The following is a 25,003-nucleotide window of genomic DNA, read 5'->3' as shown; positions in this document are numbered from 1 at the left end:
TGAAAATGAGAAAAAGTTAAGCGTATTTTTGTCAGTTACTGGAGCGGAAGCCTGCCGTATGCTAAAGAATCTGACTATGCCAGCTACGCCAAACACATCGACATATGGGCGGATTAGCAAAAACGCAAGCGGATCACTACAAACCCAAACCGTTAGTGATTGTGGGAACGTTTCCGTTTCCAGGAGAAATCAGAAAGAGCAGAGTTTATAGTGGGGTTAAAGCAACTGTCCACATACTGTGAATTCGCTGGATACTTGGATCAGGCGCTCCATGATAGATTTGTAGAGCGGAAGCAATCCAGACGAAAGAGAAGCTGCAAATGTGAATAAGGTGTTCAGTCAGAAAACTCGGCAGCAGCCCAGGTGGTCCAATACACAGATCACATGAGAAATGATCATCAGCAATCATCTAAGTCAGACCTAGTGCCAAGCCTATTTTTTTATAAAGGCAGACCCCTGCCCTATGCATTAAGAGCTAGCTATGCAACAGTGTGCATCATGGCGGTGGACAACAGCCTTGTGAAACAGCGTTCGAAAAGGGAAAAGAACAGCTAGCGTAAAGCACAGCACTAGAGCACTATGACAGAACAAAGCAGGCGAGGTTAGCCTGCGATGCCTCTCCCTCCCAGTGATTTCACATGTATTAGATAATGGCGAGGAAAGATCCCTTGCGTTCACGTCGCACACGCTGGCAGAGTTTGACAGAAAATATGCACAGGTAGAAAAAAAGGCACCGTCCATCATCTTTAGGGTCAAGAAATTTCACAAATACCTGTAAAGGGCAGAAGTTAATCTTGACTACTGACAATTATGACACCGAATATCGGAGATCAGAAGACCACGCCAATGCTGACATGCTGTCAAGACTGCCAAGAGCACATAAAGATGAGACAGCAGCGGAGCGGGACATTTTCTACCTTTCTTATGTGGCTGAGCTGCCCATGCAAGCTAGTGAAATAGCTCAAAGCACAAAGAAGGATTCCACTCTTTGCAAGGTGAAGGACTAACATCTTGAATGGCTGGCCAGAAGATGTCAAAGAGACGTCACCGAAGCCTTACTACAGGAAAAGATTGGCGCTGTCAGAAGACCACTTAGGGTAGTTATTCCTCCAGCTCACAGACAGAGACTACTGGAGGACCTGCATGAGGGACACCAGGGCATCCGTCCTATTGTTACACCATATGAAAGCCCTAGCTAGAAGCTGTGTGTGGTGGCCTCAGATAGACTAGACTATGACATAGAAAACTTGTGCAGGACTGTAGTGCATGTCAGGCAGTGAGGGAAATGCCTGGGGTACCGCCGCTGCATTGCTGGAAGTGGCGCGGACGGCCGCGGCAAAGGATTCACATAGACTTTGCAGAAAAAGACAAGCAGCACTTTCTGGCGCTAGTGGACAGCCACGCTAAATGCTTGGACGTCTTTCCTATGGCTTCTACCACAGCAACCAAAACCATTGAGCATTGCCATGTTTGCAGCACACGGATTGCCAGAGGAATGTGTGACAATGGCCCCCAACTTATCTCAGCAGAATTCAAACAGTTTCTGAGAAACAAACGCAATCAAACAGACACTTGTTCCTGCTTATCACCCTGCCTCAAACGGCGCAGCAGAGAGGTCGGTACAGACAATGGAAGCATTGCTGATGAAGCAAGTCCTGGGAGAATATCCGCTGACAGCCAGTGTGTCATCACAACATCGCTTGGCAAATTTCCCTCTGATGTACGGAAGTATACCACACTCGGTGACTGGATTTGTGCCAGGTGAGAGCTCGTTTTAGCCTCCTCAGGCCTGACTGTGCCAGGTTTATGGAAGAAAAACCAAGACAAACAGAAAACTTTCCATGACAAAGCTTTATCTGCCTTGAGGGTGCTGACTGAAGGGGGCGTGGTCCCGGTGAGAAACTTTCGAGGGGGGAAAGGAGAAGTGGACCAAAGCTACAGTGGTGAAACGCCTAGGCCCAGTTGCTTACCTGGTACATGATGATGTGCAAGAGCGTACTGCGCACATTGACCACCGACTGCCACAGAGAGAGCTGCCGGACTGCACCAGCACTGATCAGCACTTACCCGAGGTGGACTGCAGGCCCACAAGCAGGAGCTCAAGTGGAGCTCCCGATGTTTCGGGACAAACCACTGCTGTGTGTGACACAACACCAACTCCAAACCCACCTGGAAGAAGACACGCATACACATACACGCACACACCTGCAAGAGCAACACAGACAGTGCACAACCCGCCCGCCCATACACAAACAACTGCACCCACACATGTTGTTAGCGTCAGAAATGAGTTGTGTCGTTCTGTTAGTTGTGAGCTGCTGCAGATAAAGTAAACAGCATCGCTTGAGTTCTCCGCTCCGTCTCTGTATTCATTAACCCCACATATAACAGCGAAGAGGCCGGGGACACCACTTCCAAACGATTTTCAGATAACACACAAGGACAAATGACAAAACTGTACATTTGTGTTACTTGGTTTCAACGAAAGGCCCGGCTAACGGCAAGTGTAACTGACAATTCACTTTTCTATTTACATGCTTGCTTTTTGGCGGCGACACGGCTCGGACCCAACAGGAATTGTGGATTCGAAACATTTATCTGCCAAAATTAGGAAACGTGCATGTGTTTTGTGTGTGTGTTTGTGTGTGTGTGTGTGTGTGTGTGTGTGCGTGTGTGTGTGCCTGTGTGAGAAAGAGAAAGACAGATACAGAGAGAGATTTTGGGCATCAGGCCATTCTTGTTGGTACTTCTCTACAGTGTTGTTGTAGAGCACTTGCTATTGTATATCGTGTCGTTGTTGTAACTTGGTATCTCGGATGTGATGCTGCTGTTGCTGCAGCATGAACTATTGATGGGTATAATGCATGTGTTAGCCCACCTACCCAATATCACCACCAGCCATCACTGCCGATTCGAGTTTTTAACCATCAGGGTGAGGACAGGTTAGTGTAAGGATCAAGGATAACCACGTGGTCTGATGGTTAAGGTTATGGTTCAGGGCTAGAGAATGAATATAGTCAGTAAAGGGTCCTTGCAAAGACAGAAGACAAGAATGTGTACATTCTTGTATTTCACATAGGATTCACGTAGACTTTGCAGAAAAAGACGAGCAGCACTTTCTGACGCTAGTGGACAGTCACTCTAAATGGTTGGAAGTCGTTCCTATGGCTTCTACCACAGCATCCAAAACCATTGAGCATTGCCCTGTTTGCAGCATATGCACTACCAGAGGGATGTGTGACAATGGCCCCCAGTGGTCCCCAGTGGGGACATTTGGTCCCCATTAGGATAGATAAACCAGAAACCACCTACCCTGTGAGCACATTTTATGGGTCCCCATGAAGAAAAAGTTATATTTTAAGGTTAGGATTTGGGTTTAGGGTTAGGGTTAGAATTAGGATTAGGTTAATGTTAGGCATGTAGTTATAATGGTTAAAGGCTAGGGAATCTACTATTGTTTTCAGCTGCTCCCGTTAGGGGGCGCCACAGTGGATCATCTGTTTCCATCTCTTCCTGTCCTCTCCATCTTCCTCTGTCACATCAGCCACCTGCATGTCCTCCCTCACCACATCCATAAACCCCCTCTTTGGCCTTCCTCTTCTCCTCTCCCTTGGCAGCTCCATATTCAGCATCCTTCTCCCAATATCCCCAGCATCTCTCCTCCACACATGTCCAAACCATCTCAATCGTGACTCTCTTGCTTTGTCTCCAAACCGTCCAACCTGAGCGGTCCCTCTAATATACTCCTTCCAAATCCTGTCCTTCTTCATCACTCCTAATGAAAACTTTATCTTCTTCATCTCTGCCTCCTCCAGCTCCACCTCCTGTCTTTTCGTCAGTGCCACTGTCTCCAAACCATACAACATAGCTGGTCTCACAGCCATCTTGTAAACCTTCCCTTTAACTCTTGCCGGTACCCTTCTGTCACAAATCACTCCCGACACTTCTCCACCCACTCCACCCTGCTGCACTCTTTGAACAGTTGACCTCAAGTATTTAAACTCATTAGATTAGATGGCTTTTTGGCCACACGACCAAGGCCGGTGGAATTTGTTTTCGGTACACTTTAAACTCTGCAGCACAATACATACACGGACAACAGCAGACACGCCACATTCTATCACGAACAATTCAGGTACACAATAACAGAAAAAAACATATTACGCACAATTAGCGGAATGATAGAATACATGCCAATGGTATGTGAGGAGGGGACTATAAGGAGGAATTCAGAGTCCACCTTCATCCAACTTCGTCACATCTACTCCTTACCTCCTCACCATTCCGCCGTCCTCCCTCTCATTCACACATATGTATTCCATCTTGCTCCAACGGGCTTTCATTCCTCTTCTCTCGAGTGCATACCTCCACCTCTCCAAGCTCTCCTCAACCTGCACCCATTCCATTGCCCTAGGGTTAAGGGCTAGGGAATGAAGGTAGTCAATTAGGGGGTCCCCCACAAGTATAGAGAAATATACTCTGTGTGTGTGTGTGTGTGTGTGTGTGTGTATACCAGTAATAGCAACAGACGTAATGCTTGACTTGGCTCTTTCGCCTGGTTATACTGCAGTGGTAACGGAGTACGTCCATGTTTGCCTCAGATTGGATTGTCCAGGGCTGGGACCAGCAGGCTGTGGGAGATTTGATCAAGTCGGCGACTGTCTCTTTGAATCACCCTCGCAATTTGTTTGTGGCTTGATAGCGGCACCTTTGCAGTAAACTCCATCAAGACGCAGGGAAGGAGGAAATATTTACACAAGTTGCTCCAGGAGAGGAAAGTCGATTAGCCTTGTCAATCTCTTTTCACTTGGACCGGACAGATATGTCAGTTTTGCATCTGCCGTATGTGAGGCGCTCTAATTTATTTTAGCTCCATTTTCCGCTTCCGGTGTGGGAAGATGGCGGCGCGAATTCACATATGTGGCAGCCTCACCCAGTACCGACCACGCAGTGTCTTTGTCCACGTCTGTGTTTAAGTTTTGTCTTCGCTTGATGGCTGGGAGAGCTGGCGCTGGATCGGCTGGGACAGCTTGGTCTGCTGTGTCTTGTGGGCCCTGCCTGGAGCTGCGACCGAGGAGGCAACACCGAGGGCGGTCTGACAGGACACAGAAGCGGGGCAGGCTAAGCTAACTGCTAGCCCATGCAGACCCGTAGTTCTGATAACACCGAGGGCGGTCTGACAGGACACATAAGCGGGGCAGGCTAAGCTAACTGCTAGCCCATGCAGACCTGTAGTTCTGATAACACCGAGGGCGGTCTGGCGGCGGCCTCACCTGGCCTTGACTGTGGGGTTTTTGGTGTCGTCGTGCGGAGTGCGGGGAGGTGTGTCGAGGGTGTCTGTCTGGGAGCTGGCGTTGGATTGGCTGGGGGAGCCTGGTCTGCTGCATCCGGTGGGCCCAGGGACCACGGCCCCTGCCTGGAGCTGCGCCCGAGGAGCAAACACCAAGGGCGGTCTGACAGGACACGGAAGTGGGGCGGGCTAAGCTAACTGCTAGCCCACGCAGACCGGCAGTTCCGAAAGTCATCCTGTTCCTTGGACAGGGATTTTATTTGTTTATTTATTGGTTTAGTTTGGATATATGTGTTAGTGTGTGTGTTCTTGAAGTTCTTGTAGTTTTTGGATATGTATTTTTTTGTCTTTGTGTTGCACCACTCTGGTATTTCGTGGCATTTCATGTATGGAAGTACATGAAATGACAAAGTGTTCCTGATTCCTGTTTAAACGATAAATGAGGCCGGTCTATAGAGAGGGGTCCGGTGGGTGTGCTGGAGGTAATTACCGTTGGCACTGTCTGGTTCTAATGGTTGCCTACCTGTTTGTTTGCTTTGTTTGGCAGGGTCAACTTAGATAGAGCACCCAGTCACTCTGCGGGCCAAACTTAGCTGCTCTCCGCCGGAAAACTAAGACACACGTTGGCTCCCCGCGCAAACTATTGTAACACATGAGAGGCAGCGAACACAGACAAACCATGAAAAAGATATACATTGGCAAAACTGCCTTAAAAGTTCCCCGAAATGGAGGCAAACATCAGAAAAAGAGGTAAGAGTGAACGCCTCAGACGCCGTCCATCCGTCTGCCCGTTAGTCTGTTCGTCCATCCGTTTGTTTTGCTCATCTGTCCATCCGCCCACGAGGTGTCTCCTCTAACCTGTGAACCATAACATCAAGTGTTGATGTCATTTCGCAGAAATGAAAGCACTCATTATCTCTGACTCAGCTCCTGCTCACAATGAAAGGCGTTAACGGGTTATTTTCTTCAGTCCTGGAAATGCTTCACACACACTTATCTTCCATCGCACAACAAGCACCTGTATTACCATCCCTGCCAACGCCAGCAAAACCCAAAAGGGAGGGAAGTTGGCCGGGTATGAAGAGTACAGTGATCACATGGCCCACCAGCAGCCACCAGGCTCGGTTTATGTCTGCGGTATCTGACATTTTGTGACACTATATCTGCGGGACTGTCCAAAATGTGCCATAATGTGAAGGGAAAACAAAATCCATGTTTAGGCCGCCCATGTTAACTTACAGTATATCCAGGATAGACGATCACTGTCGAGCGCGAGACTCTGATGTGAAGGTCTCCGCTGTCTATTCTTCATCCCACCGTTCGTAGAAATATTGTGCCGCATAGTAAAAGTCAAGGGAAATTGATTGGGCCACACTTCCTCCAAGGGATCCGGAGAGTATTGGGAGGAAGCCATCTTGCAATTTCCTTCTTCTCTCTCTCAGCCGGCACCCTCGACCTCCCGCCCAGCTCCGTTCTGTGATCTTGTTAAAGTTGATAAGGGGAAAGGAGAGAGCGAAAGAGCGAGAGAGCGAGAAACAGAAAAGGGAGTGACATGACCGTATCTCCATCCGCTCTCGGTTTGTCTGTTATCCGTTTGCAGATGAAGTCATTACCCCCCCCCTCCATCTGTCCAACAATACCGGGGGCCATTAGTGCAGCCATGGACCCTCAGATTCATCACCGCAACAGACATTTCCTCTCTTTACCCCGCTCACACTTGCCCTTTTATTAGATCGGTGGCTCAGGTAATGCACATGGTCTAAAAATAGTGGTCATTGCGCTGTCTCATTGCGTTACCTGTCGGGGTATCAGTGTTCTGTGAATCGGAGCCTTCACAGTCCATTCCCGTGATGAATTGGAGTTCACTGGCTCATATTTCATCACGGATAAAGGCCCTCACCACCAGCGGTGGCACCAATTTCACCGGTAATTGGCGCTCTGGGATTTGCTGTGAGGTTTTGATGATCAAAAAAAGGATGCTTCAAAACTCCATACCTACTTTTGCCTGAATTCATAACTAGAGGCTGTGTTTTGGTCATGTTTCCTTCACCCATCATGTGCTCATCATTACTGCATTTGACCACGTTGGTCAAATGTCATCAAAAAGCATGTTTGCCTGCACACCAATGCCCCATTTACCAGAAGATTTTGATGTAAACTTTTGAATGCTTTGAAATAATGTGGTTTCTCTAGTACTTTGGTATACATGGCTACTTAGGTCACTAATCAATACTGCGTTCTCATGTTGGTGACAAGATATATACATATATATACATATATACATGCACCAATAAATCAAAAGATTGAGCCAGAGTCTAGTCTTAAATATGCTATGTGCTTAACCCATTTTTATCCTTAAGGATAGTCAGAAAAATTAATCTACATGACTGTTTTTGAAGTCAGAGTAGTGCTCCTATTATTTTAGGATCATTCTATCAGCGTGCATGTAAATGTGCCCAATGTTACACCCAATTGCAAGCTTGCCAGCTCCTCAGTGTACTCCTTATACACAATCATTTGCTCTGTTTGTATGTGTATGTGTGCATGCATGCACACGTGTGTGTGTGTGTGTGTGTGTGTGTGCGTGCGTGCGTGCGTGTGTGCGTGTGCGCGTGCAGTTCATTGCAGGAGCAGAAGGAGGAGCTGCGGAAGCGTCTTTCCTACACAACACACAAGCTGGAGCTCCTGGAGAGAGAGTTTGACTCCACGCGTCAGTACCTGGAGACGGAGCTACGCCGCGCCCAGGAAGAACTGGACAAGTTCACTGATAAACTGCGCAGGTGCAACTATGATCTTTTTCTTCCCCTTCTTCATTTTCTTCTTTTTCTTTGTCTTCTGTTTAACAAATTATTTGGCACCTGTGACACATTTCAGACACACCAAGGAAAGGAAACACCAAGAACATTACACTTAAACATGCTTAGGACCATTTTTAAAAACAGTGCTTTTAGCCGTGCACTCACTTGATCAAGTTTTAACTTTCCAGAGTAGACCAGAAACTTTCACAATCCCCTCTTAGGAGGCTGAAATTAGGAGGTCATATAGGCTACGTTTACACCGCAGGTCTTGATGCCCAGTTCCAACTGTTGCCTATATCAGATTTTTTTTTGAGCACCTGTTTATATTTACTTTTAAAAATGACCCACATCCAATTCCTTTGCTGACACTGTAACTCTTTGGTTTGAACTTAAATTAAGCCCAATATGCACAGGCCTACAGCAAAGTTTGGTCACCAACCATCCAATCAGTGTGGTTACATGGGAGTCACATTCGCAGATACCAGATTCCTATCTGATTTATTTCCACATATGAATGTGGTCAAACTCAAGTCTTTATGGTGCACCCCAGGGCTCGGTTCTAGGACCTCCACTTTTCTCTCTTTATAGTTCACCTCTTAGCCAAATTATATACAGTCATGAAATAAATTTCCATTGCTATGCAGGTGATACTCAGCTAAATGTGCCTATAGGGGCTGATGATTGTACTCAAATGACTAATTTAGCGGCCTGCTTAGCTGTTGTGAAAAATTGGATGTCACTAAATTTTCTGCTTTTAGATTCAGATAAAAGTGAGATGCTGGTCGCTGACCCTGCTAGGCAGAGACACAAATTTGATCAAGTAACAGTGACAATCGACAACTCTGTGATTTCACAAAGTATGGCAGCAAAAAATGTTGGTGTTATGTTTAATCCCAGCCTTTCCTTTCATAAGCACATCAAAGAAATCGCCAAGACTGTCCCCCCCCCCCCCACTTACTTAAGATAGTTAAAATTCGGTCTTTACTGTTCATGGCTGCTGCAGAGACTCTAATACATAACATTTGTTTCATCTGGAGTTGAGTACTGTAATGTTCTGTTTTCAGGTCTGCCACATGCTAGTACTAAAAGTCTTCAGATGGCTCAAAATGCTGCAGCTAGAAAGAATCCTAACTAAAACTAGAATATTTGACCATATGACACCAATGCTTGCCTCCCTTCATTGGCTTCCTATCCTATCCATGTTAGATCAGACTTCAAGGTGCTTCTGCTGAATTATAAAATCCTAAATGGGCTTGCCCCAATATACCTGTCTACAACTATTATTACTTTCGGCTGCTTCCATTAGGTTTTGCCGCAGCGGATCATTCGTTTCCATCTATTCCTGTCCTCTGCATCTTCCTCTGTCACGCCAGCCACCTGCTCTGCTCCACATGTGTCCAAACCATCCCAATCTTGCCTTTTTTGCTTTGTCTCCAAACCGTCCAACCTGAACTGTCCCTCTAATATAATCGTTCCTAATCCTGTCCTTCGTCACTCCCAATGAAAATCTTAGCATCTTCAACTCTGCCACCTCCAGCTTCGCCTCCTGTGTTTTGGTCAGAGCCACTGTCTCCAAACCATACAACATAGCTGGTCTCACTACCATCTTGTAAACCTTCCCTTTAATTCTTGCTGGTACCCTTCTGTCACAAATCACTTTTGGCACTCTTTTCCACCCACTCCACCCTGCCTGCACTCTCTTCTTCGCCTTTTTCTGCACTCCCCATTACTTTGAACAGTTGACCCCAAGTATTTAAACTCATCCACCTTCGTCATCTCTACTCCTTGCATCCTCACCATTCCGCTGTCATACCTCTCATTCACACATAGGTATTCCGTCTTGCTCCTACTGACTTCCATTCCTCTTCTCTCCAGTGCATACCTCCACCTCACCAGGCTCTCCTCAACCTGCTCCCTACTTTCGCTACAGATCACAATGTCATCTGTGAACATCAAAGTCCAAGGAGACTCCTGCCTTAGCTCGTCTGTCAACCTGTCCATCACCATTGCAAACAAGAATGGGCTCAGAGATGATTCTTGATGTAATTCCATCTCTACCTTGAACCCATCCATCACTCCTACTATACACCTCAGCACTGTCACGTTGCCCTCATGCATATCCTGCACTACTCTTATGTTTTTCTCTGCCACTTCTGACTTCCTCATACAATACCACACCTCCTCTCTCAGCACCCTGTCATATGCGTTTCTCTAAATCCACAGAGACACAACGTAACTCCATCTGACCTTCTCTATGCTTCTACATCAACATTTTCAAAGCAAACATCACATCTGTGGTGCTCTTTCGTGGCATGAAATCATACTGCTGCTCGCTAACCGTCACCTGTCCTCTTAACCTAGCTTCTGTTACTCTTTCCAATATCTTCATGCTGTGGCTGATCAATTTTATACCTCTGTAGTTGCTACAGCTCTGCACACCATCCTTATCCTTGAAAATTGGTACCAGTATGCTTCTTCTCCACTCCTTAGGCATCCTCTCTCTTTCCAAGATTGTGTTAAACAATAGTTAAAAACGCCACTGCCATCTCTCCTCCACAGGTGTGTCATCTGGACCAGCCGCCTTTTCATTCTTCATCCTCTTCATAGGTGCCCTCACTTCCTCCTTGCTAATCCACCGCATTTTCTGATTCACTATTCCCACATCATCCAGCCTTCTCTCGTTCTCATTTTCTTCATTCATCAGCCCCTCAAAGTACACCTTCCACCTTCTCAACACACTCTCCTCGCTTGTCAGCACATTTCTATCTCTATCCTTCATCGCCCTAACCTGCTGCACATCCTTCCCAGCTCGGTCCTTCTTTCTAGCCAGTCGGCACAAGTCCTTTTCTCCTTCCTTAGTTTCCATCCTCTCATACAACTCGACATACGCCTTTTCCTTTGCCTTTGCTACCTCTCTCTTCACTTTATACAACATCCCCTTGTACTCCTGTCTACTTTCTTCATCTCTTTGACTATCCCACTTCTTCTTTGCCAACCTCTTCCTCTATACTTTGCTGTACTTCCTTATTCCACTTCGAGGTCTCCTTGTCTTCGTTCTTCTATCCAGATGACACACCAAGTACCTTCCTAGCTGTCTCCCTCACTATTTCTGAAGTGGTTGCCCAGCCATCTGGCAACTCTTCACTACCACCCAGTGTCTGTCTCAACTCCTCCCTGAACTCCACACAACAGTTTTCCTTCTTCGAATTCCACAATTTGTTCCTTGGCTCTGCCTTCACTCGCTTCCTGTCCTTTAGCATCTCATAAGTCATCCTACAGACCACCATCGGATGCTGCGTAGCTACGTTCTGCCCCGTCACCACCCTGCAGTCTCCAATCCCTTTCAGATCATGCCTCCTTCATAAGATATAGTGCACCTGTGTGTACTTTCCTCCCCTCTTGTACGTCACCCTGTTTTCCTCCCTCTTCTTGAAGTATGTACATGTATTCCCTGGGTCACAAACACCCGACATACGAACGTCCGTACTTACGAACAGACGTCCATAAAGCCCATTAAAAAAAATCCAGTTACACACAGTGGTTCATACTAACGAATGGGCGGACTACTTTGCGCGACGCTCAAAACACTGCGCGTTTTAGGCGGTTCTTCGGCCCGAGGGAAAACAACGCCATGCCGTTGTTGCCATTTTAAGTCGGAGCGCGTAAACACTGCTGTGTGCGTTGCGTTGTCGCTTACACGCTTTATGTGTTTACCCTCGTAATCGTGGCTTCAAAGTGTAAAGATGATGCAAGGGATGATGATGCACCGAAGAAAAGGAAAACGATCACGATTGAGACGGAACTAGAAATAATAAAGCGTTCAGAGAGAGGTGGAAACGCTCATCGTTTTTTTTAAAATTATTATTACTGCATTATTATATTTATGATGTTTTGGATAAAATACATACTAAATACTAAGACTAACTGATGCTAGATGTGAACTGTACGTAACTGTTCCGATTTACATACAAATTCAACATAAGAACAGACTCAAAACTGGAACTCGTTCGTATCCCGGGGACTACCTCTATTCACCACCGCTATTCCCTGCGCATCGCCTCCTCACGACCTCTGTTCCCTTCACCAACATGCCCGTTGAAGTCCACTCCAATCCCAATTCTCCTCTCCTCTTTGGGTACACCCTCCGCCACGTCATCCAACTCACTCCAGAATTCTCTCTCTCCCATCTAACACCCAATCTGCGGGGCATCTGCGCTGATAACATTCATCATCACACCTTCGATTCCAGTGTCATTACTCGTCACTCTGTCCGACACTCTCTTGACCACCAACACACTCTTGCCATACTCGTCCTTCAGAATGATCCCTACTCCATTTCTCCTCCCATCTGTACCATGACAGAAGAGTGAACCCACCTCCAATGCTCCTGGCCTTACTCCCCCTCCGCCTGGTTTCTTGCACACACAGTATATCTACCTTCCTTCTCTTCATCATATCAGCCAGCTCTCTGCCTTTACCAGTAATACTGCCAACATTCAAAGTTCCATCTCTTACCACCACACTCCTACCCTTACTCCTCTCCCGCTGCCTCTGGACATGCCGTCCCCCTCTTCTATCTTTGCCCAACTCTAGCATAGTTCCCACTAGCACCCTGCTGGCCCACAGTACCGGTGGCAGCCGTTGGTAACCCATGCCTCGACTGATCCGGTATGGAAATCTGATTTATGGCCTGCATATTTGATCTGGCAAAGGTTTTATGCCAGATGCCCTCCCTGTCGCAACCCTCCCCATTTATCTGGGCTTGGGACCAGCACTGAGAATGCACTGGCTTGTGCATCCTCATTGGCTGGGCTCCCCATCTTACCTGTCTGATCTCCTTAAACCGTACATTCCATCTCGAGCTCTCCGCTCTCAAAATACAGGGCTCCTGTGTGTACCCCAAGTTAAAAAGAAGTCAGCTGGTGGCAGCAGGGCCTTTTCCTATCGGGCCCCGTTCTTGTGGAATAACCTGCCTGCTGCCGTCAGACAGTCAGAGTCTCACGAGTCCTTTAAATCCACATTTAAAACTCATCTTTTTGCCTTAGCCTACAATTCGTTGCCTTTAACTTGAGTACTTCACGAGCTGTACTACATGGCGGTTCGGTTTCTGTCTCAATGAGTTTACCAAGCACTGTTCTTCTGCTGACGAGCTTACAGAGTATAAATTGACTACTGCAACCTGTTCTCTTCTCTCACGTGTCTTTTCTCTCTCTGGAAGACATCTTCTCCTTTCTCTTCTCCTGTGTGTGTGAGTGGTATGATGTGAGTCTCCTCCGTGTGCATGCGTAGTCTGTCCTCCTCCCAGATCTCCATGGTGATGGTGGTCACCACCTGGACACTGCTTGGCATCCTCCTCATCACATTTTTTTATATCTTCTGACTGCTGGGAGAGGCTCCAGCATCCCTGTGACCCTAACAGCAGGATAAGGGGTTTGGGTAATGGATGTATGGACTGTGTATATGATTGGAGGGATGTGAGTCTCCCTGTGTGCACATGTAGTCTGTCCTCCTGCCAGGTCTACATGGTGACGGTGGTCACGTGGCCCAGGTCCCAGGCTGTTCTGGTGGCATCTGGAAACCGCTTGGCATCCTCCTCATCATGTTTTCCATATATCATATAATTCTATTATAGTTCTGTTATCCTAATTCAATGCTGTATTCTGTAAATTGTATTTTATTTTGTACACACAACGTCCATTGCACGTCTGTCTGCCTGTCTTGAGGGAGAGATCCCTCCTCTGTCGCTCTTCTTGAGGTTTCTTCCTGTTTTTTTTTTTTGTTATTTTTTTTAGGGCGTTGTTCCTTATCCGATGTGATGATCTAAGGACAGGGTGTCGTGTTGCTGTAAAGCCCGCTAACACAAATTTGTAATCTGTGATACTGGGCTACACAAACAAAATTGACGTGACTCAAAGGTATCCTCGTGCTTTTTTTTTCTTTTTCCTGGTTACACGTTCACAATACACATCCGATCCGTGCCGCGCGTGAGCAAAACGTCGAAATTGGGTCACTTGTAGCAGGCAGCCTAATACATAATACACATCATCCGGCCTGTCAGATGGTCTGCATTTCAGGCTCCGTCTGAGTCGTTCCACCACGTGGGACAACGAGGGCTGGTAAAACATAGTATGTGCCACAGCTCCTCCACGGAGTTGTGTTACAATGTGTGCAAAAGCGGACGCAAGTGCGTGTCCTTAGAGCTGCGAGCACGCTTATCGAATCATTTCATAGGTAAGAAAAGGGCCTGCCTGGCTTAAGCCTCCCAATGCTCCCGGGTGGGGGAGCCAGTATGGGGGCCATGTGCCCCACCATTGCAACTAGCCACCCCTACAAGCAGCATGGTGCCTGTGCAGCTGTGACTAGATCTGGGTGAGAAGAGAATTTATCTGAATGCTTTCAGGCAACCGTTTGTTTCTCGTCGACAGGAGAAAGGACGCTGTGGCGTTTGTTGAGCGGTGCTGAACCCAGCACATTCATCATATTTGCGAGACGGGCTCGTGGCGTGTGTGCAGCGGTCCACTGAGTTGAAACTGAAATGCTGGCGTGTCATTTGGTTGAGACTTGTATACTGGTGGATTTTATGACTCGGCGCTCCCTCGGTATGTGGACGTGCGTCGGACCAGCACGTGCTACTGTGCATTCTCTGTATCTTTCAGAATACAAAGCAGCTACTCGGCGTTGCAGAGGATAAACCAAGACCTGGAGGAGAAGATCCACAGAAATGTAAGTGTGGGTGTGTGTGTGTGGGTGTGTGTGTGTGTGTGTGTGTGTGTGCACGCCACTGCATGTCCCCATGTCTTTGGCTAAGTACCTGTAGACACAAAAGAAAGAGAGGCAGGGGCGTCTGCGTAGCGCAGTGGTATATTCCGTTGCCTACCAACACGGGGACCGCCGGTTCGAATCCCCGTGTTACCTCCGGTTTGGTCAGGCATCTCTACAGACAAAATAGGCCGTTTCTGCAGGTGGGGAGCCGGGTGTGGGTATGTGTCCAGGTCGCTGCACTAGCGCCTCCTCTGGCCGGGGGGGACTGGGGGGGGGGGTGGTGTGATCCTCTGATCCTCCTCCGAGCTACGTCCCCCTGGCGAAACACCTCACTGTCAGGTGAAAAGAAGCAGCTGGCAACTCCACATGTACTGGAGGAGGCATGTGGTAGTCTGCAGCCCTCCCCGGTTCGACAGAGGGGGTGGAGCAGCGACCGGGAAGGCTCGGAAAAGTGGGGTAATTGGCCAGATACATCCCTCCATCCATCCATCCATTATCTGAACCGCTTATCCTGCTCTCAGGGTGGTGGGGGTGCTGGAGCCTATCCCAGCAGTCATTGGGCAACAGATGGGGAGACACCCTGGACAGGCCGCCAGGCCATTGGGCCAATTTAGTACAGCCGAGTCACCTGACCTACATGTCTTTGGACTGTGGGAAGAAACCGTAGCACCCGGAGGAAACCCACACAGACACGGAGAGAACATGCTAACTCCACACAGAGGACAACCAAGGTTGGACTACCCCGGGGCTCGAACCCAGGACCTTCTTGCTGTGAGGCGACCGCGCTAACCACTGCGCCACCGTGACGCCCTGGCCGGATAAAATTGGGGTGAAAACGGGGAAAAATCCAGAAAGAAAGGGGCACACAAGCAAGCCGTGGTGTTTAGAGATGGCGGCGAAAATGTCGAGAGGTGATTTGAATATGAATGCCTTGCTGTTGCTCGCAGTGACATTAATTGCGGCTCATTACAACTGGCTGTCCTCCTTCCCATGGCACACTGATAATGAGCCCGCTGTTTCCCCCATGCGCCGGCCTCGTTTCGTTCGTCAGACGTTGGTTTTGTCCGGAGAAATACATCTACAGGCTACATACAGTAGGCAGCCTGCAGATGTGCCAGTACGTCACGAAGGCTGTCTTTATAGTGAGCACGAAGAACTGCAGCATCCTCATCAGCTGCCACTGAGTCCATCTCCTGTGAGATCGTTGTCAAGACAGACGCGGTATTAGTCTCCATGTAATCATAAATCCAGTTTAACCCCAGAGGCGCCACAAACTGAGCTGACCCGTTGAGGCCTTCCACAGCGGGAGGATGGGATAACAAGACGGATAAGTGCGGTAAAATACTGTTCCTCCATCGCCCCTACTAAGGGCAGTGGAGGCACCATGCCGTCTGACAATAAGAGGGGAAACACTTCAGTCCGTACACAGGAAGCATGTTTTCCCAGGCTTCCAGTCTGCACAACGTTTGCCAGAACATACAACTTGCTCATATTGCGTACATATTGATCCAGGTCCACTCTGCTTGTAGAAACATCTGGAAAGGATTTTAATGGGCAGAAGTGGGCTTTCTAGGTGAGGAAAAGCTATCAAAAACAATCCCTATCGATGGCGTTTTGTTAATCTCAAGGATTTTTACCCCCCACACACTTCTGTTTAGTTGTGTGTCCTGGCTTGAAGTGGGATTTGAAGCCATTCATAGATTTTTTTGGGGGGGGGGTTCCCCCTTTTTCTCCCCAATTGTACTTTTTCTCTCGAATTGTACTCCCGAATTGTACTAGGCCAGTTACCTTATTTTCCAAGTTGCCCTGGTTGCTGCTCCACCCCCTCTGTCGATCCGGGGAGGGCTGCAGACTACCACATGCCTCCTCCGATACATGTGGAGTCGCCAGCCGCTTCTTTTCACCTGACAGTGAGGAGTTTCACCAGGGGGTACATAGCACATGGGAGGATCACGCTATTCTCTCCAGTCCCCCCCGAACAGGAGCCCCGACCGACCAACCAACCAGAGGAGGCGCTGGTGCAGTGACCAGGACACATACCCACATCCGGCTTCCCACCTGCAGACACGGCCAATTGTGTCTGTAAGGACGCCCGACCAAGCTGGAGGTAACATGGGGATTCGAACCAGCGATCCCCGTATTGGTAGGCAACGGAATAGACCGCCACGCCACTTGGATGCCCCTATTCATTGATGTTCAATGAATAATTCCTCAAAGAACTTGTAAATCCTAGGTGGTAGTTGTGTTAAGGGTGATTCACATAAAACCGAGGAACATCAAGAATCCAAGTACCAATAAAGGGGAAATTTTAACATTAACATCGGGCACTGAAACTGGACTCAGTACTGTGATGTTATGATGGGAATCTCAAGTAACTTCCATTAAAAATAAGAGGAAAAATGTGGCAATAAAGATGTATATGCCAGGATGAGGGCTGTGTGGCCTGCAGATTTGGACATAAATATGAGGGTTTCATGGAGGTAAAAGCCATTCCAGTCAGGGGGGGAGGCTAGAAACTTCTTAAGAAAGACCAACATGATAACTGCCAGGATCTCTCTGGCTCATCCCCGTAACTCGATCCTACAGTGAATCATTGTTCAGATACGGTTTGTGTTATTCATCATAAAGTATGCTACAATGGGATGCACAGTTAATTCCCCTGTTTCTGTTACTGATTTTGTTATCATCAACAAAACTTTTGGGTGGCCCTGTGGTCAGCACTGTCGCCTCAAAGCAAGAAGGTCCTGGGTTCGAACCCCGGGGTAGTCCAACCTTGGGGGTCATCCCACATTGTCCTCTGTGTGGAGTTTGCATGTTCTCCCCGTGTCTGCGGTGGGTTTTCTCCGGGTGCTCCGGTTTCCCCCACCATCAAAAGAAACATGCATGTTAGGGTTTATACTCCTGTCTGTGCCCCTGAGCAAGGCAATGGGAAAAGAACTGGAGTTGGTCCCCGGGTGCAGCATGAAGCCGGCTGCCCACTGCTCCGAGCTACACAGATCACAGCTAGCATGGGTTCATTTGCAGTAACTGAATTCCCCCAAGGAGATTAATAAAGGAAATGTAATCAATCAATTAATTAATCGATATGGTTGATTGTCCAAATATTTTGCACATGGATTTTGACAGAAAATATGTATTGGTTGAGGATTTTTGCTTCTTGCACAAAAGCTCAACAGTCAATGCGCTAGCACATAAGACTGATTTTAATAACTTTGTGTATGAACTTGTAGAATGAAAATGTGCCTAGGATCTTCAGGCTTCAAGTTTGCCGAAGTGTCCTCTTTTTCTATTCCCTGTGTCTGAACCTCCTTCTCGTCCCTCAGTCGCAGCATCATGACGACGAGAAGCGAGCTCTGAGCAGAGAGATCATCGTTCTCAACAGCCATCTGATGGAGGCGAAGCTCACCATTGAGAAACTACAAGAGGACAATGTAAGGGGCCCACTTTCCATTTTCAATGTGCCTTTGTTTTTTATCATAACCTCCACAAAGACCAACTGTGAAATTCAATTTCAATTGGTCCTTTGACTATCCTTCAGATAAGATAAGATGAGATTGGGCGTCCGGGTAGCGTAGCGGTCTATTCCGTTGCCTACCAACACGGGGATCGCCGGATTGAATCCCTGTGTTACCTCTGGCTTGGTCGGGCGTCCCTACAGATGCAATTGGCTTTGTCTGTTGGTGGGAAGCCAGATGTGGATATGTGGTCCTGGATGCTGCGCTAACGCCTCCTCTGGTCGGTTGGGGCACCTGTTCGAGGGGAAGGGGGGACTGGGGGGAATAGCATGATCCTCCCACATGCTACATCCCCCTGGCGAAACTCCTCACTGTCAGGTGAAAAGAAGCGGCTGGCAACTCCACATGTATCTGAGGAGGCATGTGGTAGTCTGCAGCCCTCCCCGGAGCGGCAGAGGGAGTGGAGCAGCGACCGGGACAGCTTGGAAGAGTGGGGTAATTGGCTGGGTACAATTGGGGAGAAAAAGGGGGAAATCCATGAAAAAAAAGGTGAGATGAGTGAGATGACAGAAGATATTGTAGTGTAGCATAGCATAATATGAACTTTAATTCATCTTGAATTGAATAGCACTGGCAGCTAAACGAGAACTAGCATTTCAAGTGACACGGGGTACTCTTTTACTTGAGCACACAGCTGATCCTCCATTAGGACATTTTTTTGTACTCAATTCTATAGCTGAAGTAACTCAAATCATGACTGTCATGTTGAAATGTTAATCCAGACATACAAAAATACGTTTCTAAACAAGGTTTTTGAGGCTCTTTGAATGTATTCACAGTTATCATGCCAGCCATTATCAACTTCCTGGTTTCTGAAAAAGCAAAGAGTAGAATTAAAAGCTTGGGCGGGAGGGTTGATCACTAGCTAGTAAAAGTTACTAGTGTAACAGTGTACAACCTTGGATGTGTAGACTCGCTAGCCCTTGGCTAATGGGTTGGACCCTTTAGTTGACTGGTTAGCGCAGTCGCCCATGGTGCGATTCCCACCAACCCAGGTTCGATTCCCACCTGCCCCCTGAATTCCCGCTACATTTGGTGGCAGCTAATGGGTCGGACCCTTTAGTTGACTGGTTAGCGTAGTCGCCCGTGGTGTGGAGAACCCAGTTTCGATTCCCGCCTGCTCCCTGAGTTTGCGCTACACTAGCTTACTTGTTGCACCAGAACAGTGGTCATGTTAATATCTAAAATATTCCTTTTGTTTTCTAATGGTGGCCTCTTTGACCTCCACAGGACCTGTATAGAAAGGACTGCAACTTGGCAGCTCAACTTCTCCAGTGCAACAAGTCGCTGTACAGGACCCAGCTCTCTGAGGTCTGTCCTCATTATTCCCCCCAAAAATGTTATTTGTTAGAATTTGTGCACTCTTTTCATCCACAATATCTACAGTTTTATCTATAATCTTGTGCTTGATTGAACAAATAATGTTTTTCTCAATGAAACGCCTGCATCTCATTTCTTCAGACACTGAGTTTAGGTAGCCAGCTTTTGCTCTTAACCAGAACAACAGGACAGCAACAGTAGGAGAAGCTAAAATTCTTTCATCACATACACTACAGGAAAAGAGTGGTATAAGGCAGTGGTATATTTTGCAAGGGTGAGACACTTCATCTGGCCAGAGAATGCATTATGAGTCAGAGAGGTGCAAGGGAATTTTGATATTGGAGAAAATATGAAGGGGGGGGGAAATGGAGAGCGGGTTTCCGATAACGGCAGAAATAGAGGGCACATCTGCTGTCCGTGCTTAAGTGGGGCGGTCACTCCACCATCGGGCAGATTAGGAGGAAAAGCGTCGAGCCCTGGAGGGGTGTGTATATATATGGCCGAGTCTCTGCAGGGAAGGGGCCACTAACTAGAATACAGGCTGGCATGGAGGACTGGACCACGGCCAGGACATATGGTGGCGTTGCTTCCTTAACAGTCATGTCTGCATGCACCGGCATTTTCTGTAAGAAATATGATTTTCTGGGGGGGGGGATTTTTTCGCTCTTTTTCCTCCCCAATTGTATCCAGTCAATTACCCCACTCTTCCGAGCCACCCCAGTTGCTGCTCCACCCCCTCTGCTGATCCGGGGGGGGGGGACTGCAGACTACCACATGCCTCCTCCGATACATGTGGAGTCACCAGCCACTTCTTTTCACCTGACAGTGAGGAGTTTCACCAGGGGGACATAGCGTGTGGGAGGATCACGCTATTTCCCCCAGTTCCCCCTCCCCCTCCCCCCCAAATAGGCGCCCCAACCGACCAGAGGAGGCATTAGTGCAGTGACTAGGACATATATACCCACATCCGGCTTCCCACCCGCAGACACGGCCAATTTTGTCTGTACGGATGCCCGACCAAGCTGGAGATAACGCGGGGATTCGAACCGGCGATCTCCGTGTTGGTAGGCCACGGAATAGACCACCACGCCACCCGGATGCCCAAAAATATGATTTTAACCCTGAGTACAAAATTCAGAAGTGTTGACATGGTGAACATTTTCTTCTTTGCGCCAACTTCAATGATTGGGTCCAGGCGAGGCAACAGCCCCACAGTTCTGCCTGTTCCGGAGGAGGAATCCTTCTGCTGGCAAATTTCAAGTGGCACAAGAAAGCACAAAACCAATCCCTCCAGTTCTTTCATTATGAAAGACCATTGGCAGGGAGGCTGAGAGCACCTGGGGCTTTTGACTGCAACATTAGGGGAAAATCTTCTGTCGACGCTCACCGTCGGATCAATGAAACTTGATTTTTAAAACTAAGCTCGGGCCCTGCCACTCCTTTGCCACCTGGCACCGGTCCATACGCAGTGCAGGCTGTGATTATACGGCTGATGGATTGGTAATCATGTAATTGTTCATCGGCGATCAATGGCGGAGCGCTACGGAAACCATTTAAATGGCAAGGGTGGGCTGTGAAAGGGAGCTAAACATCGCAGGGCGCCGAGAGTACGTGAGGTTGGTGCAGATGGAAAGCAGGGCCTGCAATGTCATTCTGCTCATACGGGCAGAAGCGTGCGAGTATTGACGAATGCATTAACCGCCAGGGCGGCCTGGTTGTGCTCTGCGTTGTACCCGCCCTGGGCCTTGTGCGTGACCCACGTGACAGGAGCGGATTTTCAAAGCTGGCCAGTGTCCTTACAGCTAGAGAGGCCCCTCTCCGCGTTTCGCCCATATGTCTGAATGGAAATATCAATGCAAGCATGATGCGTCTGTGGTGCCGGACTCGTGAAACGATCTCTCTCTCTCTCACACACACACACACACAAACCCTGACCACATTTCCTGCATATGGGTAGTGTTTTAGAGCCCCCCCCCCCCACACACACACACACAGTGGCTAGATTGTACTGCAGGCTGAATGCCAAACATAATGGGTGTTAGAGGTTATGTATGCATTCACAGTATATCCGCCAGTTTGTTCTCCCGGTGGGTGTAAGGTCATCAAAAGCGTATTGATGAATAACGCTGCAGCGCTTTGGGAGGCGCAGCGGGCTCTTCGGCGCTCTCCGAAGAGCGTCACTCATTTGTTTTGCTGCAAAACAGAGCGGGCACGTAGTGGCCAGCTTGAAGATCTGAACGCCGCGTAAAGAGCTTGTCTCGATCTTGCGCCGGGCAAGTCTGTCGGAAAAATGTGCGGACGGTAATTGAGCGACTTTTAAGTTTGGGCAAATCTGTAGTAAGATTGTCGCGGTGAAAAAAAAAACAGTGTTGTCTTTTTGCGTTTGCAACGTCGGCTTGACTCTGGTGTCCACGAAGTTATAATTAGTCCGCTTCTCATCCAGCAACCACTGATTCCTCTTGATGATGCGCTGCGGTTGGTTTAATGCTTGTTGCTATGGTGAGGCCGACACAGAGGACGAGTTCTTTTCTTTTTTTTTTGTGAGAAAAGCTCAGAATAGAACAATGTCATCTCTCATCCGGCTCGCTTTCTTCCTGAACTCTGACATATCTATTTCAGTTTGCCAAGCGCGTTGTTTGCCACGTGAAAATGTCACTGTTTTATCTTCATGTGCCGTTTTCCCTCGTTCTACTCGGTGTGACAAATCTAGAGGGAATATGTATTGATGGTGGCGGCACGGTGGTGCAGTGGTTAGCGGGGTCGCCTCACAGCAAGAACGTCCCGGGTTCGAGCCCCCGGGGTAGTCCAGCCTTGGGGGTGGTCCCAGGTCGTCCTCTGTGTGGAGTTTGCGTGTTCTCCCCGTGTCTGCGTGGGTTTCCTCCGGGGGCTCCGGTTTCCTCCCACAGTCCAAAGACCTGTAGGTCAGGTGAATCGGCCGTACTAAATTGCCCCTAGGTATGAGTGTTGTGTATGCCGGCCCTGTGTGATGGCCTGGTGGCCTGTCCGGGGTGTCTCCCCGCCTGCTGCCCAATGACTGCTGGGATAGGCTCCAGCATCCCCGAGACCCTGAGAGCAGGATAAGCGGTTCGGATAATGGATGGATGGATAGGTACTGAGGTTATGTTAAGGCATCACCTGTTTTGAGTACGCATGCTACGGCAACCACACCCCAAGTGATGAGAAAGAGAGAGATAAATAAATATCCAAGAGTGTACTAAATCTATATCTATGAATATATATATATATATATATATATATATATATATATATATATATATATATACATACATATATACATTTCAACACTCACTTATGTGCATTTAGGTATCAAGGCAAACATGGTAGCTGCTGCTGTAGAGGTGAGTGTCCAGTTGTTCACTGCAGATGCATTGACTCAGCTTTGAGCAATCTAGAGCTGATGATATCCAAGACAGAAACCAAAACGTGGTGTTACATACAAAGACTTCCATCATCTGCCACGGTCAGTAGAGTAAGTAGTGATTGCGTGCTGACCTGTCCTCATGGTATGGTCTTATATTTCTCATGGGTTTTTCTTTCCCTCTGTCTGTCTTTCAGTTACCTGCTGACTTTCAGCAACGAGTGACTATGCACATGGAGGACTCCCCTCTCTGTCATGCCTCTTACGCTGACTCTGTTCCTGCCTCTGTCATTGCCAAGGTGCTTGAGAAACCAGACGAGGCCTGCAGCAGCAGCCAGGCCTCCCGCTCACCCAGTCCGCAGACCGAGGACCATGGCTTTCTTCTGGACAGCATGGGGGGGGAGCGCCTGGGCCTCCGGGCAGCCTACAAATCAGACCTGTACAGTAGTGATACGGCCCTGTACTGCCCTGATGATCGCCACCGTGAGCGGAGGCCTAGCATGGACCTCCACGGTCAGAGGACGCTGATATATGGTCCCCAGAACTCCACAGACAGCAACCCAGAAGAAGGAACCCTGGGGCTGAGACCCGGCTTCTCCCATGAGCACTTTTCTAAGTTCCCTACCACACTGGGCATAGGTTCCAGCTCCTACTCTAGCTTCAGTGGCGGAGGGTCGGAGGATAAGGGAAACGGCCCACCAAGCAGTGCAGCATCCTCCCCGCACCATCACTCCCTCTACATGGAGTGGAGAGATGCGGGGGACTACGAGAGAAAGAGCGACTCATCGTGGGAGAGGGACAGTCCAAGGAGCTTCGCTAGCACCCATCCTTTTCAGCAGGCAGAGCTGAGCCAGCACCAGAATGGCAGCTCGCCTGTCTACAGCCGCACCATGTCCTCCTGCTTCAGCGAGCCCTATGAGCCTCTCCCCCCCTCTTCCTCCCCAAGTGTGGCCTACGGAGACAGTCGCCGCGGCAGTACTTTGGCCCCAGAGGAGGAGGAATTGATCGGTCGATGGAGGCAGCTTAGTGTTGAGGACCTAAGTGCTCACTCCTACCGCAGTCCTGGCCGGGCTTCACCCTACAGCTTCTCAGAGCAGCACTTCTCTGTCCGTCCAGCCAAGATCCGGCTTGGTCCAGTCTACAGCAGCTTTCAGGAAGGGGCTGACTACTACCATCATGAAGTGGGTGTCATGGACCCAGTGTGGGGGACCACTAGCCCAAGTCCTGAATACAGCCCAGGCCCGCGGCAGGCCCACAGCCAGGCACACCTTTACCGAGCCGAGGAGGACAGCCAGGAGTCGGAGCACAGCCTCTACCACTCAGGGAGCTCCAAGGACAGGGAGGGCAACATGGCTGCTGGGGGCCAGAGCAAAGAGTATGTGAATCCCAGCCCAAACAGTTCCGCTGAGTCCCTGAACCAGAGGTCCCTGGAGATGGTTTCAGACCTTCAGCACTATCCGATTGAGATGCACAGCCTGCCTCCGCAGGGTAGCCAGCCGCCGCCGCCGCCACCAGCACCCCCTCCTCCTCCTTCTTACAACCAAAAATTTGGCTCCCTTGGGCTTTCCAGAAAGGACAGTCTGACCAAAGCCCAGCTATACGGAACACTTCTTAACTAGGAGGCTTTCCAACCAGGTATATTGTCCGATATAAAGATATGGGTTTGAAGTCCCTGGTAGGTCCGGTCAGAGCTTCTGTTAGCACCGTAATGAGCAGAAAAAAGGTTTTTCAGTGGTAGCCAGGTTCCAGGAAAAAGAGTCAAAAGTAAAACGCAGTGTCATGAGCATGTACTTTTTCGCTGATTGTTCTTAAGGCTTTGATTGTCCGGCAACGGATGCCAGCCGTTTTTACCACAACAACGAATGTCTGCGACACAAGAGTCAGGCCCAAAGAACCACTAAGGCTACAGGAAAAGACTACAGCTCAAGGAGCTCTGCAA

General features: G+C 48.6%; 1 protein-coding gene across 1 annotated transcript; it reads left to right on the top strand.

Annotated features, from left to right (window-relative positions):
- The first annotated feature begins 5,942 nt into the window (after window positions 1-5,942).
- si:dkey-174m14.3 (uncharacterized protein LOC563117 homolog) lies at window positions 5,943-24,887 on the top strand. The gene is made up of 6 exons (XM_056294997.1): window positions 5,943-6,040; window positions 7,909-8,070; window positions 14,745-14,811; window positions 18,174-18,281; window positions 19,596-19,676; window positions 23,262-24,887. The coding sequence occupies exons 1-6, from the start codon at window positions 5,943-5,945 to the stop codon at window positions 24,681-24,683; spliced, it is 1,938 nt and encodes a 645-aa protein (XP_056150972.1). The 3' UTR covers window positions 24,684-24,887.
- The last annotated feature ends 116 nt before the right edge of the window (window positions 24,888-25,003 follow it).

This window comes from Lampris incognitus, chromosome 15 (genome assembly GCF_029633865.1).
Source record: "Lampris incognitus isolate fLamInc1 chromosome 15, fLamInc1.hap2, whole genome shotgun sequence".
Lineage (NCBI taxonomy): Eukaryota > Metazoa > Chordata > Actinopteri > Lampriformes > Lampridae > Lampris > Lampris incognitus.
This window is presented reverse-complemented; position numbering and strand designations above follow the sequence as displayed.

Bases quoted from the DNA above. Each gene is read 5' to 3' on its own strand.
- si:dkey-174m14.3 (XM_056294997.1), top strand. From the start codon at position 5,943: ATGAGAGGCAGCGAACACAGACAAACCATGAAAAAGATATACATTGGC. The intron at 18,282-19,595 runs GTAAGGGGCCCA...TGACCTCCACAG, and splicing joins AGAAACTACAAGAGGACAAT to GACCTGTATAGAAAGGACTG. The intron at 19,677-23,261 runs GTCTGTCCTCAT...TCTGTCTTTCAG, and splicing joins ACAGGACCCAGCTCTCTGAG to TTACCTGCTGACTTTCAGCA.